Source organism: Chiloscyllium plagiosum, unplaced genomic scaffold, assembly GCF_037043375.1.
Source record: "Chiloscyllium plagiosum isolate Xiang-an unplaced genomic scaffold, Cpla_swu_hap1 HiC_scaffold_12, whole genome shotgun sequence".
In the NCBI taxonomy this organism is placed as follows: domain Eukaryota; kingdom Metazoa; phylum Chordata; class Chondrichthyes; order Orectolobiformes; family Hemiscylliidae; genus Chiloscyllium; species Chiloscyllium plagiosum.
In genome coordinates, this window is record NW_028270150.1 from 92,229,509 (window position 1) to 92,245,820 (window position 16,312).

Below are 16,312 nucleotides of genomic sequence, written 5' to 3' on the forward strand. Positions count from 1 at the left end.
AATCATGGCTGATTTCATCTTCCTCAGCAACGCTTTCCTGCCTGTTCTCCATAACCCATGATTCCCCTCCTGCTTAAAAATCTACCTCAACCTTGAATTGTCTTAATGGCCCTGCCTCGACAGCCCGCTGTGTTCAAGAACTGCTTGTGTGATTTTTAACTTTCTGAGAGAAGAAATTCCTCCTCATCGCCGGCTTAGTTATGAGATTATGCCCTTTAGTCCTAGACTATCTCACAAAGGGGAAACGACCTATCCACATCTATCCTGTCAAGTCCCCGAGAGTCTTATATGGTTCAATAAGGGCACCTCTCATTCTGCTAAATTCTAATGAATACAGGCTTGACTTATTCAATCGTTCCTCATAAAAAACTCCTTCCATGTCCAATATTAGCAGGCGAACCCTTTCCAGATTATTCCTCGATTCCTGCCCCTTTTTTTTTAGTGTGTGAGAGAATTATCTTGTCTTGCTCCTGAATGACCCCGTTCCACTAACTAGATTGTGTCCTTTTGTTTCTGATTTACTCCATCAGAGGAAATATCGATTGAGTCCTTTTAACATTTGAAATGCTTTGATCAGATCACTCTTCAATCTTCTAAACTCAAGGGAGACAGACCAAGTTTATGGAACTTGTCCTTGTAATTAAACACTCTGACCCTATGTATCATTCTGTGTTAATGCAACAATCTTCTTCCTGAGGTGTGATGCACACAAGAGACTTGATCAGGATATTGAAAACAAGGTTATTAAGATAAAGGCCAACATGCCATTAACCTTTTTTCGATTGCTTTTTGTACCAGTCTCTTAGCTGTCAATCTCCTCTGCAGGCTGAAGGGTCTCTCACATTTTAGAAATTACTTGTGGCTTTAATGTTTTTGGGTTCAAAGTGGATGACCGCACAGTTGCTCGTTCATACAAACCTACATCCTTTCGGCTCCCATTTACTCAACTTATTGACCCCAACCCCGCCTCTCCCCAACACCAACTTTTCAAGACCAGTGTGAATGAGCAAGAAATACCATTCCATTCCCTGTGACACCCACATCCTAAGATCACAAAGCAAGAGCTGTGATCTAAGTGAATTTCTCTTCTTTTTATTTGTACTGTACAAGGAAATATGGGTATCAATGCTGAAAATGTGTTGCTGGATAAGCGCAGCAGGTCAGGCAGCATCCAAGGAGCAGGAGAATCGACGTTTCGGGCTTGAGCCCTTCTTCAGGAATGAGGAAAGTGTGTCCAGCAGGCTAAGATAAAAGGTAGGGAGGAGGGACTTGGGGGATGGGCATTGGAAATGCGATAGGTGGAAGGAAGTTAAGGTGAGGGTGATAGGCCGGAGTGGGGGTGGGGGCGGAGAGTTCAGGAAGAAGATTGCAGGTTACGAAGGTGGTGCTGAGTTCGAGGGTTGGGACTGAGACAAGGTGGGAGAAGGGGAAATGAGGAAACTGGAGAAATCTGAGTTCATCCCTTGTGGTTGGAGGGTTCCTTGGCAGAAGATGAGGCGCTCTTCCTCCAACCGTCATGTTGCTATGGTCTGGCGATGGAGGAGTCCAAGGACCTGCATGTCCTTGGTGGAGTGGGAGGGGGAGTTGAAGTGTTGAGCCACGGGGTGGTTGGGTTGGTTGGTCCGGGTGTCCCAGAGGTGTTCTCTGAAACGTTCCGCCATTAGGCGGCCTGTCTCCCCAATATAGAGGAGGCCACATCGGGTGCAGCGGATGCAGTAAATGATGTGTGTGGAGATGCAGGTGAATTTGTGGAGGATGTGGAGGGATCCCTTGGGGCCTTGGAGGGAAGTAAGGGGGGAGGTGTGGGCGCAAGTTTTGCATTTCTTGCGGTTGCAGAGGAAGGCGTCGGGAGTAGAGGTTGGGTTGGTGGGGGGTGTGGACCTGACGAGGGAGTCACGGAGGAAGTGGTCTTTTTGGAACGCTGATAGGGGAGGGGAGGGAAGTATATCCTTGGTGGTGGGGTCCGTTTGGAGTTGGTGGAAATGACGACGGATGATACGATGTATATGGGTATCAATGGCTGGGGCAGTATTTATTGCCCGTCCCTATTGGCCCTTGGTGGTGAGCTGCCATCTTGTACCGCTGCAGTCCATGTGCTGTAGTAGACCTACAATGCCCTTATGGATGGAGTTCCAGGATTTGGACACTGAAGGAACTGCGATATATTTCCAAGTCAGGGTGGTGAGTGGCTTGGAGGGGAATTTGCAGGTGATGGTGTTCCCATGTATCTGCTGCCCTTGCCATTCTTAATGGAAGCAGTCATGGGTTTGGAAGATGCCGTCCGAGGATATTTGACGAATTTCTGCAGTGCATCTTGTAGGTGGTGCACAGTGCTGCTAAGGAGCGTCAGAGGTGGAGGGAGTGGATGTGATGGATTGTGAGGGGGAATGGGTGGTGCCAATCTTGAGAAGCTATGAGTTTGGGGGGGAGGGGTGGTGGTGATGCGTGTCAGTACGTTGAGCAAAAAGGCACAGAAAGGATACAGATTTGTGACAATGAGCAATTGTGAGGTTGTCCGCTTTAAGACCAAGAGCTGCTTTGACCCGGATGGTGTCAAGCTTCTTTAATGTTGTTGGAACTGCCCCCATCCAGATAATTGCTTTCAACTAACCAAGCCCATCCTCAACTTAACACTGCTGAGCAATCTGTGAGGAATTAGCCTCTGTCTGTTTATCTCTCCAGAACCTCCTCTCTAGGCCAGGTTTAAGCCCTGCACGCTTAGAATCAAGACAACAAGATCTAATTTTCTGGGGCTGTTGCTAATGAGTTCAGAGGATCCAAGTGTTTAACATAAAACAAATTTCCATGTTGATTATATCGGCAGTAGAACTGTTATGGATCAAATCAGACCCCCTTCAAAATCGATTATGAAGGTAGCCTCGACCCTAACTTTATCTTATTTTAAAGGCAAATGGGAGGTGCTGTGTTCCACATGCAATTTGATTGGTCAAACCACTCAATGGGAAACAAAATACAATTTATACAAACATTGTAATTAAAATACAGCAAAAGAAAGAGGAACTTGGAATAACCAAGCTTAACAGAATAATAGATACAGTACCTATTACTGATTCAGTGTTCCAATATAGTACGTTCCCATAAACATAGCCCATGGCAAAATTCAGACACAGGTTATCTCATATGCAACTCCTGTAGCAGGCAGAGAACCCCCAGCCTTTAGCTGTAAGTGAGAGAGAGGGACAAAAATAGCCTCTACCTCTTCAAGACTCCAACAGCAACTGCTGAAAGCAAAATGTTGAAAGATCCTGGTTCTGTGGGTGAGAGGCAGGCTGCACCCGTTCAGGCTGCTTCTTCAGTCGGTTCTGCTATAACACGTTAATTCTGTTCTCACGCAATCCCATGTTATAAGAAAATCACGTAACTCAGCACTATTTAGACAAATGGAAAGCTGGAATTGCATTATAACCGATACATGCTTTAAAAGGTTTGTGCTTTAGAAACGGTGTCCCCAGTTCGTCAATCACACAACGGCGAATTCGCATTAAGGAAATGTGCGTTATAGCAGAACAACCTCTATTGTTCCAACTCTTTTAAAAAAAAAAACCCCAAGGCCTCTGATCTTCACATGGACAGCTCGTTACCTGTCCCCCCCAGTCCTCTCTCTGAAAGAAACCAGGACAGAACACACCTCTTAAAGCCACATTATCATCACGGGAAGCAGCTGAAACTCACTGTGGAAATGGCATTCTGGAATTAATGTAAAACAAATCAGTGTGTTGGCTTATCGGATCAGCCTTAAGTCATGAACAGTCTCTTCACATCAGAAAATTACAGAACCTCATCCACACAATTGCTGTTACAATAAAATGTTCTCATTTGTTAATGTTTGAAACAGCCTAGCAATTACAGTGAGTATCCAGACTGTGTAGTACGAATGAATTGCTCTTCAGAGATAGCCCAGTGATTTCAGGTGAGTTCTCACTCTCTGCACTGGAGGACCGTGCTGCTGGTTGCTTCACGAATAATTGCAGCATCGTTGATTTATAAACGCCCCAGTGGGTAATCGGTATTGTATCACTGGACAATCTTTGAATGTAATCAGGCACGGCAGGTCAACAGCGTTTGCTTTTGCATTTCAAAAGAGAAGCAGAATAATTTCCACTGAGAATTTCAAAGTGCCAGAAGATGGGAGCGAGTTGATCCAGTTTTCTGGGTTATAGCCAGACAAGGAATATGTAGGACACGGCTCATGGTACAGTGAGAGAAGCCAGTCATAACGGGAGGACGATTTTGAGCAACTTTCCTCATTGCAGGATGGCACAGTGGCTCAGTGGTTAGCACTGCTTCCTCATGACGCCAGGGACCCAGGTTCAATTCCACCCTCGGGCAACTGTCTGTGTGGGAGTTTGCACATTGTGCTCCAGTTTCCTCCCACAGTCCATAGCCGGGGGCTATGTAGAGTAATACAGTAGGGGAATGGGTCTAAGTGGGATACCCTTTGGAGGGTCAGTGTGGACTTGTTGGGTCCAATGGCCTGTTTCCACACTGTAGGGACCCTATGCTTTTATGTGCAGGTTATGTGGATTGGTCTTGGGAAATTGCCCATAGATTCCAGGGGGCAGGTGGATTAGCCATGGGAAATGCAAGGTTACGGAGATTGGGTGGGTCTAGGTGGGATGCTCGGTGTGGAACTGATGGGCCGAATAGCTTGCTTCCACATTGCAGGGAGGCTATGATTCTGTGATCTGGCTCAGCCTGGTGCTGTTTCATTTCCAGATCTGCCCCCTCCAGCCACTCGTGACCGTCCACCCGGCTGCAAGACGGTGTTCGTGGGCGGCCTGCCAGAGAACGCTGGTGAGGACGAGATCCGTGAAGTCTTCGAGCAGTGCGGCGAGATCACAGCCATCCGCAAAAGCAAGAAGAACTTCTGCCACATCCGTTTCGCCGAGGAGTTCATGGTGGACAAAGCCATCTACTTGTCAGGTGCATCAGCTCTTCCTGCCCGCTGATCCTCTCACACTTCGGTCAGAGGCGCCAACCTTCCAATAGAACCTAGTTTGGAGGCTCGGGACTGGCATTACAAATGCCTGAGCATGAGCAGGTTCCCTCAAGCCTTATCCAGGCTACCTGAGGAACCATCTTCCCAAGGCCCGTCAGGCAGGGAGGCACTGCGGGCCCATTTGAGAGGCTGGAGGGGGCATTTCTGAGAGAGAAAGGGGGCATCCCTGTCCTTTCTGCTGGCATGGGGTGGGGCAACTTCCATTGGGCACTTGGCCGGGTGCAGAGGCTAAAGAGGAGGGACCAGTCTTTTCGCCAGGGTAGACAAGTGCTCACTCCCTCCCAGGAGGAGGCCCTCTAGTGGCCATTAATTGCCCTAAATTGGCCTAAAGTTTTGCCCAACACCTCCCCTGCCCCTTCCCCAGGGAAGCTATCTCACCATCAGCTCCCCCCAGCACGTCCCCACCCCCCCACCAACCCTTTCCCAAATAACTCCTGGGAATCCATTAAATTCACGCCAACATTTCAGGAAACTCATCCTCCCAACAGTGAAGTTGCCTATTGATTATTATGGTCTCCTAAGGCAGCGCTTCCATTTTGGAAAGTAGGAATTGGGAAACAGGACTGACTCCAGATCAAACACCTCCCTCTGTCCTCAGACTGCCAAAAGGTGAGGCCCTCGCTGAAACACATGTCCAGGGACAGGCTTAAGGAATGGAGATGGGCAAGTTCGATTCCATTCCCAAAGACCTCAAAGCCAGTGCTTCAGTACTGGAATCAGTAACTCCACCGTATAAAGTGGAGTTGAGATTTCCTGATCCTTTTCAAATCCCCTCACAATCACTCCTTAATCTCTCACCCCATCACCCACTTTATGAATAGCCCTCACCAGTCCTATTATAACAATTGTTGATGAATAACCCCTGAAATCCCTAACTAAACAACATACTCTTAAAAGCAGCTCTATGAACTTGCAGAAGTACTTCTAAAATGACTAGGCAATAGGGTTGCAGCCAAGAGCCCATAAAATTTCCCAAGAGAATGATTGGAAAGGTTTAAACATTTAGATGTATTTGTCAGTCTAGGCTATCCTATCAATAGAATAAAGTAGACAATACTTTCTTTACCCAGTAGATGAACGTTTTTTAAATCATCTGAAATGTTTTTAATATATACAATGTTGATATTTTAATTCACAGCTTGCTAGTTGGGTAAAGTAACAATTTGCTAAACACAATGACTTATTGGATGGTTACACATTCTCATTGCAACACTATCATGACACACCTTAATGAACACAGGTAGCGCCTCTCACCACAACATTTCATGATGAACCGTAAAAGGCGGAAAACCCATTTTACATCTAATTTTGTGATTAATTTATATGACTTATAATTTATCCTTTTAAAGGCCTCCCACTTCAGTCTGTTATTCATACCAAGAAACCCAACAACTGCTAAAGTCTGGCCCGCTCTGTAAAAGTCTTTAGTATTAATGAGATGGACTGTTGGTGATCCCAATAGCAGTGTCACTTTGCCAAGTGGGTAGCTTTCATGACTGAACCCCTTCTCATAGAATCGTACAGTACAGAAGAGGCCCTTTGGCCCATCATGTCAGTAATGGCCAAGGGAGGAAAGGGACGCGGGTGCTTGGTGGCCATTTCTCATGTCCCTCCTCAAGTGCCCAGCAAAGCACCCCTCTCAATGCCATGTTAGCAGCAAACTGGTTCCCACACTGTACACGGCACTACATGAAGAGAGAGCAATGTGAGAAAGAGATGAGGCCCAGGTGGGGTGGGATGGGGTGGCGGGTAGAGGAGGGGGTTGCTCACCCTTCATTTGAACCCAACATTGAACGCCATCGGTTCGGTCTCATTTCTATTGACGTGTGTTCGCAAGCAGGCTATCGAATGAGGCTGGGATCGAGCACGGACAAGAAAGACACAGGTCGCCTGCATGTGGACTTTGCTCAGGCTCGCGACGATCTATATGAGTGGGAGTGTAAGCAGCGGATGTTTGCCCGGGAGGAACGGCACCGGCGCATGCTGGAGGATGAACACCTGAGACCACCCTCTCCTGCGCCGATTGTACACTATTCAGAGCATGAGGCCAGCCTCATGGCTGAGAAACTCAAAGGTACTCCTGCATCTCTGACGTTGAAACGGCGTTCGGCTGGGTTCTGCAGGGACTGCATGTACTCAATCCGACCTTTATCTGCTGTCAGTATATTTAGGGCTTGACTACAGCCAACAACCATCAATGCACAGCTGAGAGAACAGCCTTAAAAACATTTTGCTGAATATCAAATGTAGCACAGACACCAGGCAGACACACTCTTGATAACAAGACTTCTGTTCAAACGAGAAACTTCACTGGAATAGCTTTTGACCATGCTTAAAATTTATCAGACAATAATGTTCCTGAATTTCAATAGATAAATTGGGCATTCCCTTCATTCAGCTGAACACATACACACTTACATAGATACATAGACACTCGTATATATGCACGCACACTTACATAGATACACACACATATACACACACACTTACATAGATACATAGACACTCGTATATAAGCATGCATACTTACATAGATACACACACATATACACACACACTTACATAGATACATAGACACTCGTATATATGCACGCACACTTACATAGATACACACACATATACACACACACTTACATAGATACATAGACACTCGTATATATGCACGCACACTTACATAGATACACACACATATACACACACACTTACATAGATACATAGACACTCGTATATATGCACGCACACTTACATAGATATACACACATATACACACACACTTACATAGATACATAGACACTCGTATATGTGCACGCACACTTACATAGATACAGACACATATACACACACACTTACATAGATACATAGACACTCGTATATATGCACGCACACTTACATAGATACACACACATATACACACACACTTACATAGATACATAGACACTCGTATATATGCACGCACACTTACATAGATACACACACATATACACACACACTTACATAGATACATAGACACTCGTATATAAGCATGCATACTTACATAGATACACACACATATACACACACACTTACATAGATACATAGACACTCGTATATATGCACGCACACTTACATAGATATACACACATATACACACACACTTACATAGATACATAGACACTCGTATATGTGCACGCACACTTACATAGATACAGACACATATACACACACACTTACATAGATACATAGACACTCGTATATATGCACGCACACTTACATAGATACACACACATATACACACACACTTACATAGATACATAGACACTCGTATATATGCACGCACACTTACATAGATACACACACATATACACACACACTTACATAGATACATAGACACTCGTATATATGCACGCACACTTACATAGATACACACACATATACACACACACTTACATAGATACATAGACACTCGTATATAAGCATGCATACTTACATAGATACACACACATATACACACACACTTACATAGATACATAGACACTCGTATATATGCACGCACACTTACATAGATATACACACATATACACACACACTTACATAGATACATAGACACTCGTATATGTGCACGCACACTTACATAGATACACACACATATACACACACACTTACATAGATACATAGACACTCGTATATATGCACGCACACTTACATAGATACACACACATATACACACACACTTACATAGATACATAGACACTCGTATATATGCACGCACACTTACATAGATACAGACACATATACACACACACTTACATAGATACATAGACACTCGTATATGTGCACGCACACTTACATAGATATACACACATATACACACACACTTACATAGATACATAGACACTCGTATATATGCACGCACACTTACATAGATATACACACATATACACACACACTTACATAGATACATAGACACTCGTATATATGCACGCACACTTACATAGATATACACACATATACACACACACTTACATAGATACATAGACACTCGTATATATGCACGCACACTTACATAGATACAGACACATATACACACACACTTACATAGATACATAGACACTCGTATATATGCACGCATACTTACATAGATACACACACATATACACACACACTTACATAGATACATAGACACTCGTATATGTGCACGCACACTTACATAGATACACACACATATACACACACACTTACATAGATACATAGACACTCGTATATATGCACGCACACTTACATAGATACACACACATATACACACACACTTACATAGATACATAGACACTCGTATATATGCACGCACACTTACATAGATACAGACACATATACACACACACTTACATAGATACATAGACACTCGTATATGTGCACGCACACTTACATAGATATACACACATATACACACACACTTACATAGATACATAGACACTCGTATATATGCACGCACACTTACATAGATATACACACATATACACACACACTTACATAGATACATAGACACTCGTATATATGCACGCACACTTACATAGATATACACACATATACACACACACTTACATAGATACATAGACACTCGTATATATGCACGCACACTTACATAGATACACACACATATACACACACTTACATAGATACATAGACACTCGTATATATGCACGCACACTTACATAGATATACACACATATACACACACACTTACATAGATACATAGACACTCGTATATATGCACGCACACTTACATAGATACACACACATATACACACACACTTACATAGATACATAGACACTCGTATATATGCACGCACACTTACATAGATACACACACATATACACACACTTACATAGATACATAGACACTCGTATATATGCACGCACACTTACATAGATACACACACATATACACACACTCTTACATAGATACATAGATACTTGTATATATGCACGCACACTTACATAGATACATAGACACTCGTATATATGCACGCACACTTACATAGATACACACACATATACACACACTCTTACATAGATACATAGATACTTGTATATATGCACGCACACTTACATAGATACATAGAAACTCGTATATATGCACGCACACTTACATAGATATACACACATATACACACACACTTACATAGATAGCTACATACATACACACACACTTACATAGATACATACATACGTACACACACACACTTACATGCACATACTCACACACTTACACAGATACACACATATACACACACAGTTACATAGACCTACACATACACACACACGCTTACATAGATACACACATAATATACACACACACCTACATAGACACACAAATACAGACACACTCATTCACTAACACACTTTCAGATATAGACACATCCTGACAGATATATGCTCATATAGACAAATGTGTATGCACACACCTGGTCACTTACACGCACTAGTCCCTCATCAATTACATTGATTGCAGTGGGGCAATGTTGGTGAATAGTTTTGGGAAATGATATACTTGCTGTGCGTCTGACACCCACTGTCAACTCCAAGCACACCTTGGTCAGACATGGGTGCAGCAAATGACTGTAATGTACTGCTCCAACAACATGTCAAAACTCCCACATTCAGAAAAAGCTCTCCAACAGCATCAGTGATACTTGCACATTCGTTCAGTGATTGTTATTGAACTAATAATGTCGGGCACGTTTGAACTACTGACACCCAATTCACCTGTGAAGAATTGTAAATGAACAAAAGGTGGAAGGCTCTTTGCTCATATGTTGTGTACTGTTTGTGTGATACTAGTCCCCACTTGTTCTGGGATGGACTCAGACACATTGCTGGTGAGAGGGTATATATAGCAAAATCAGGAAGTAATTTTTAAAAATGCTTTGAACCGTTTTCTCAAGAATGGTTTTTCGTATTATAACAACTTGATTGAGTTCATAATCGAAGGCCAATAATCAATGTTATTAATGTTGTGGTTCTGTTCGCCGAGCTGGAAATTTTTGTTGCAAACGTTTCGTCCCCTGTCTAGGTGACATCCTCAGTGCTTGGGAGCTTCCTGTGAAGCGCTTCTGTGGTGTTTCCTCCGGCATTTATAGTGGCCTGTCCCTGCCGCTTCCGGTTGTCAGTTTCAGCTGTCCGCTGTAGTGGCCGGTATATTGGGTCCAGGTCGATGTGTTTGTTGATGGAGTTTGTGGATGAGTGCCATGCTTCTAGGAATTCCCTGGCTGTTCTCTGTTTGGCTTGCCCTATAATGGTAGTGTTGTCCCAGTCGAATTCATGTTGCTTGTCATCTGCGTGTGTGGCTACTAAGGATAGCTGGTTGTGACATTTCGTGGCTAGTTGATGTTCATGGACAGCTGAAACTGACAACCGGAAGCGGCAGGGACAGTCCACTATAAATGCCGGAGGAAACACCACTGAAGCGCTTCACAGGAGGCTCCCAAGCACTGAGGATGTCACCTAGACAGGGGACGAAACGTTTGCAACAAAAACTTCCAGCTCAGCGAACAGAACCACAGCAACGAGCACCCGAGCTACAAATCTTCTCACAAACTTTGAAAGTTATTAATTCCTAATGAAAACATTGCAATTTCGATAGACTGTGATTGAGGATAATGTAATGTTGTGGAGTGTACATTCATCCACCGAACTGTAGATTTTATAGCACCTTTAATTTAGGTCATTCTTCACAAGAGAGTCCGAATTAACTAATCTTTTGAGCAAATCTTGATAGCTGTTCTTTTTTTGAAAAGTGTGAAGGAGAAAAAAGCAAACTAGCTCTCCTTTTCACACTTCAGGGAAAAGTCTGCGGTTGCTAGAAATTTGTAACTCAAAGAGAAATGCTGGATGCAGTCAGCAGAATGGACAAGAGCTGTGGGGCTCGTGGTAAAGTTATGTGTTCAGGTCTCTGACGCCTCGTCAGAACTGGGAACAGTTAGAGACGGAACAGTTTTGAGTCAAATGCAGAGACGAGAGGACGAAAGTACAAGAGAGAAGGTCTTTGATTTGATTTGATTGATTGTTGTCACGTGTCTAAACCCAATGAAAAGCTTTGTTTTACGAGCAGTACAGGCAGACCATAGCAAACAAGGTCTTGCAGATCATGGGGTGCTTAGACAGAGCAAGGCACACAGCGTTACAACTACACCGGGGATCCACAGAGAAAGAACAACATTAGTGAGATCAATATTATTTGAGGTTAGAGATGTCCATTCAGCAGTCTAGTAAGAGCAGGGAAGAAGCTGTTCTTGAACCTGTTGGTGAGTGTGTTCAAGCTTCTGTATCTTCTGCCTGGCGGAGAAAGTTGGAAGAGAGTATTACCGGGATGGGACGGGTCTTCGATGATGTTGGCAGCCTTTCCACAGCAACGAGAAATGTAGGCAGAGTCCATGGATGGGAGGTTGGCTTCCGTGATGGTCTGGGCTGTGTGCACACAACTTTCTGTAGTTTCTTACAGTCCTGGGCAGAGCAGTTGCTGTACCAGGCCATTATGCGCCCAGATGGAATGCTTTCCTCATGGGAATGCCGAATTTCCTGAGCCGCCTGAGGGAAAAGAGTCATTCCCGATGAAGGGCTTTTGCCCGAAACGTCGATTTTCCTGCTCCTCGGATGCTGCCTGACCTGCTGTGCTTTTCCAGCACCACTCTAATCTCGACTCTAATCTCCAGCATCTGCAGTACCCACTTCTGCTGGAGAAGAGGTGTTGTTCCACCTTCTTGACCATCGCATCTACGTGGGAATTCCAGGACACTGTTGGTTATCGTCACTCCTCGGTAGAAAAGACGAGAGTGATTACATAACAAATGAGATGCTGGTGTAAGCCACAAAGGGGTGGTAATGAGCTAAGCAAAGAAATAAAAGACAATCTAGTGGAGGTGTAAAGTTGTACATTATTAGTACCGCTGCATTACCATAGCTGATGCCCAAAATTCCCGGGGAAAAAAGGGGTTGGGAGTGTAAGGGAATTGTGGCGCCTGCTTCCCATAGGAATGACCACAGTCTAGTGTTGTTTGGTTCAGAGCTCGTTGTATTTAAATTAGCTATTCTGGCTGCTTGAAAATAAAACTGACCAGCAGCTGCCCTCCTGTGTGTCACACGATTCTGCAGTGCAGCTAAGATTGTGGCTCCCTGGAGCACTTGCTCATAACAATTGGTGCCAGACTAATTAGTTCCTAGGCGTTTACAGAGAACACAGCGTTAAGTGGGGTTGCGTTTATGATCTGAAAGTTTTGGGCTTGGTTCTAGAAGGCTGGGAAAGTAGTATATTTCAATCTCTCCACCTTTCCAAATCATAGCAGACCTTCCCTTTTGACGTTTCCCCCCCTCCTATCCCCATTTACGTGACTCTGTACTTGTTTTACACTAGCTGAACCTCGAACTTGCATCAGTTCGGCCCAAAGGTCTGATCTGAAATATTGGCCTGGAGTTTTGATGTTCCGACAGTTGGTACTCCCAGTGTTTATGAGAGCTGTGCACGGGGATTCTGCGTAATCCCCAAGGTAGCAGATTCTGAAGGAGTTTGCTGGGAGATTGAGGTTTCCACTGGGCGATCCCACAATGCCTGCGATCTTCTGAAAGTCTACATTTAGGTTGGGGGATTTCCTCAGGAAACTGAGTAAATAGTTGCTCAGGAAAAGTTAAATACACCATCTGACTGCTGAATGACTACTCAACTGAGGCCATAGTTAATCTCGCACATCCTCAGCCACACCTCCCCAAGACACCTTCCACTCCCAGATGAGTGAATGATGATTTATTGTCACTTGTGCTCTACAATGTATAACACAGTAAGATAGAGCGTGAGGCTTCAGCATTTGCCACGGCCCGGCACCATTTTGAATAGTTTAAGAATAAAAAGGTGCTGCTGAAAGAGAGTCCATCACCATTCTGCCACCTCCACCATGGGTCCCAAGCCAATGCACATCTCACCGTCACGCCTCCAACGCCAATGCCAGACCCACCAACATCAGAGTCACCACCTTTCAGACACCATCTCTTCGTCACTGGACCCAACACTCGCCCCACACCAGCAACCCCCTGCTCTGCTGCCACCACTGTCACGCCAACAACCAGAAGACCTGGTCAGGGCCTACCATAACCAGGAGGCCACCGCCTCACCAAGATTCCCGCTCCGGCTGCCATCCTCCGTCGTGTCACCCTCGCTGCTACTGACAGGAAAAAGGTGAAAAAGAAATAGGACAAAAAGGGTAAAGAAAGAAGGGAGGAACGGACAGACCTAGGATTCTGAACGCTGCTTACCTTGCCACCGTCGCCATCTTGAACGATCGGAACCCCTTCCCCCACATTGGACCCAGCCCTCCTTCGCTCACTCCAGGCCTCACTCCACACTTTCTCTTGCTGCCTAACCTTTCCCAACACCCTGGCTCCCTAACTCAAACTCCTGGGAGCTGCTCTCCTCTCTCCACTCCGGACCTGGTTTGCTTCCCCAACTCCCCTAAACACTATATCGCTTCCCTGGCCCTCTGGCACTCATCATCCATCCACCCTAGCAATCTACCCCTTGGCACCTCAGCCTCCTCCACTGCATCCGACATCCTGGATGCTGTACCCACCTACTCCCTACCCACCTGGCCCCTGCCTATCTGGCCCTTTTGCTCCTGGTACCTTGCTAGTTACAGAGCTAACAGTCTCCCCAGCTGGCACCTCACCTGTCTGTGACTCTGTCACCTTACCCATCTGGTTCCCTCCCCTCCCCAACACTCTTACCTCTAATTTACGTAGTTACTGTAAAGTGACTGTGGTTTGGGACCGACAAACATCTAAATTACAGCAACTGACTGCTGTGAAGAAGGGCCCTTGTCTGCTTCCCTCTGACACTATGAGAGAACTCTCATAATACAATGATCGCTTCACATTTCTTAGAAAGCCCAGGCTGGAATCTCCTCTGAGAAATGTGGAGCTCTCTCAAGTCGCGGTGACGTGGTAATTGAGTCATACAGCACGGAAACCGACCCTTCGGTCCAACTCATCCATAGGGAACCAGACATCCCAATTCATGCATAGGATGTAGCTGTCGCTGTCTGAACTTACATTTATTGCCCATCCCTAATTGCCCCTTGAGAAGGTGGTGGTGAGCTGCCTTCTTGAACTGCTGCTGTCCATGTGCTGTAGGTAGAGCAGACGCGAATGATGCTGAACATAGAAAGAGAACATGACAGCACAGTACAGGCCCTTCAGCCCTCGATGTTGCGCCGACCTGTCATACCAATCTGAAGCCCATCCCACCTACACTATTCCATGTGCGTCCATATGCTTGTCCAATGACGACTTAAGTGTACTTAAAGTTGGCGAATCTACTCCCGTTGCAGGCAAAGCATTCCATACCTCTGACATCTGTCCTATATCTATCACCCCTCAATTAAAAGCTATGCCCCCTCGTGCTCGCCGTCCCCATACTTGGAAAAAAGGCTCTCCCTGTCCACCCTATCTAACCCTCTGATTATCTTATATGTCTCTATTAAGTCACCTCTCAACCTTCTTCTCTCCAAGGAAAACAGCCTCAAGTCCCTCAGCCTTTCCTCGTAAGACCTTCCCTCCATACCAGGCAACGTCCTGGTAAATCTCCTCTGCACCATTTCCAAAGCTTCCACATCCTTCTTATAATGCGGTGACCAGAACGGTACACATTGTGCAGTCATTGGATAACAAAAACATTGGCGGTGATGCACAACATGGAAGCAAAATACTGTGGATGCTGGAAATCGGAAGTCCGGGCATAGCAAGCTGGAGCAGATCAGGCAGCCTCTACGGAGAGCAATCGAGTTAATGTTTCAGATCGGAGACCTGTTGCAGTTTTGCTCAGTTTTTGAGAAATTAACAAGGTGTTTGGGTCACTGAGCAGGAAGTGGAAGAGAAGTTGAACAGGACGATGCTGAGGGCTCTTCTGGAGCACTGTGTCCAGTTCTGGTCGCCCAGTCATAGGAAGGATATTATTAAACAGGAGAGGGGTTCTGAAGAGATTGACCAGGATGTTGCCACAAATGGAAGGGCTGAGTTATACAGAAAAGCTGGATAAAGCTGGGACCTTTTTCACTGAAGCATAGGAGGTTGAACTGATAGAGGTTTATAAAGTCATGAGGGGTGCGGATAAATTGAATGGCAGTTGTCTTTTCCCCAGGTGAGGTAAGGGGCATACCTTTAAAAGGTGAGAGGAGAAAGATTTACACAAGAGGCAAACTTTTCACACAGAGAGTGGTCCGTGTATGGGACGAACTTCCAGAGGAAGTCATGGATACTGGTCCAGGTACAGCT

At 45.0% G+C, this 16,312-nt stretch overlaps 1 protein-coding gene across 2 annotated transcripts in view; it reads left to right on the forward strand.

The window, feature by feature from the left end:
- enox1 (ecto-NOX disulfide-thiol exchanger 1) overlaps nt 1-16,312 on the forward strand; it is a 370,711-nt gene that overhangs the window by 67,960 nt on the left and 286,439 nt on the right. For both annotated transcript variants that reach the window (XM_087993063.1, XM_087993061.1), the window contains exons 4-5: nt 4,738-4,944; nt 6,861-7,094. In XM_087993063.1, coding sequence (XP_087849189.1) covers nt 4,738-4,944; nt 6,861-7,094 — 441 coding nt within the window. The remainder of the gene's footprint in view (nt 1-4,737; nt 4,945-6,860; nt 7,095-16,312) is intronic.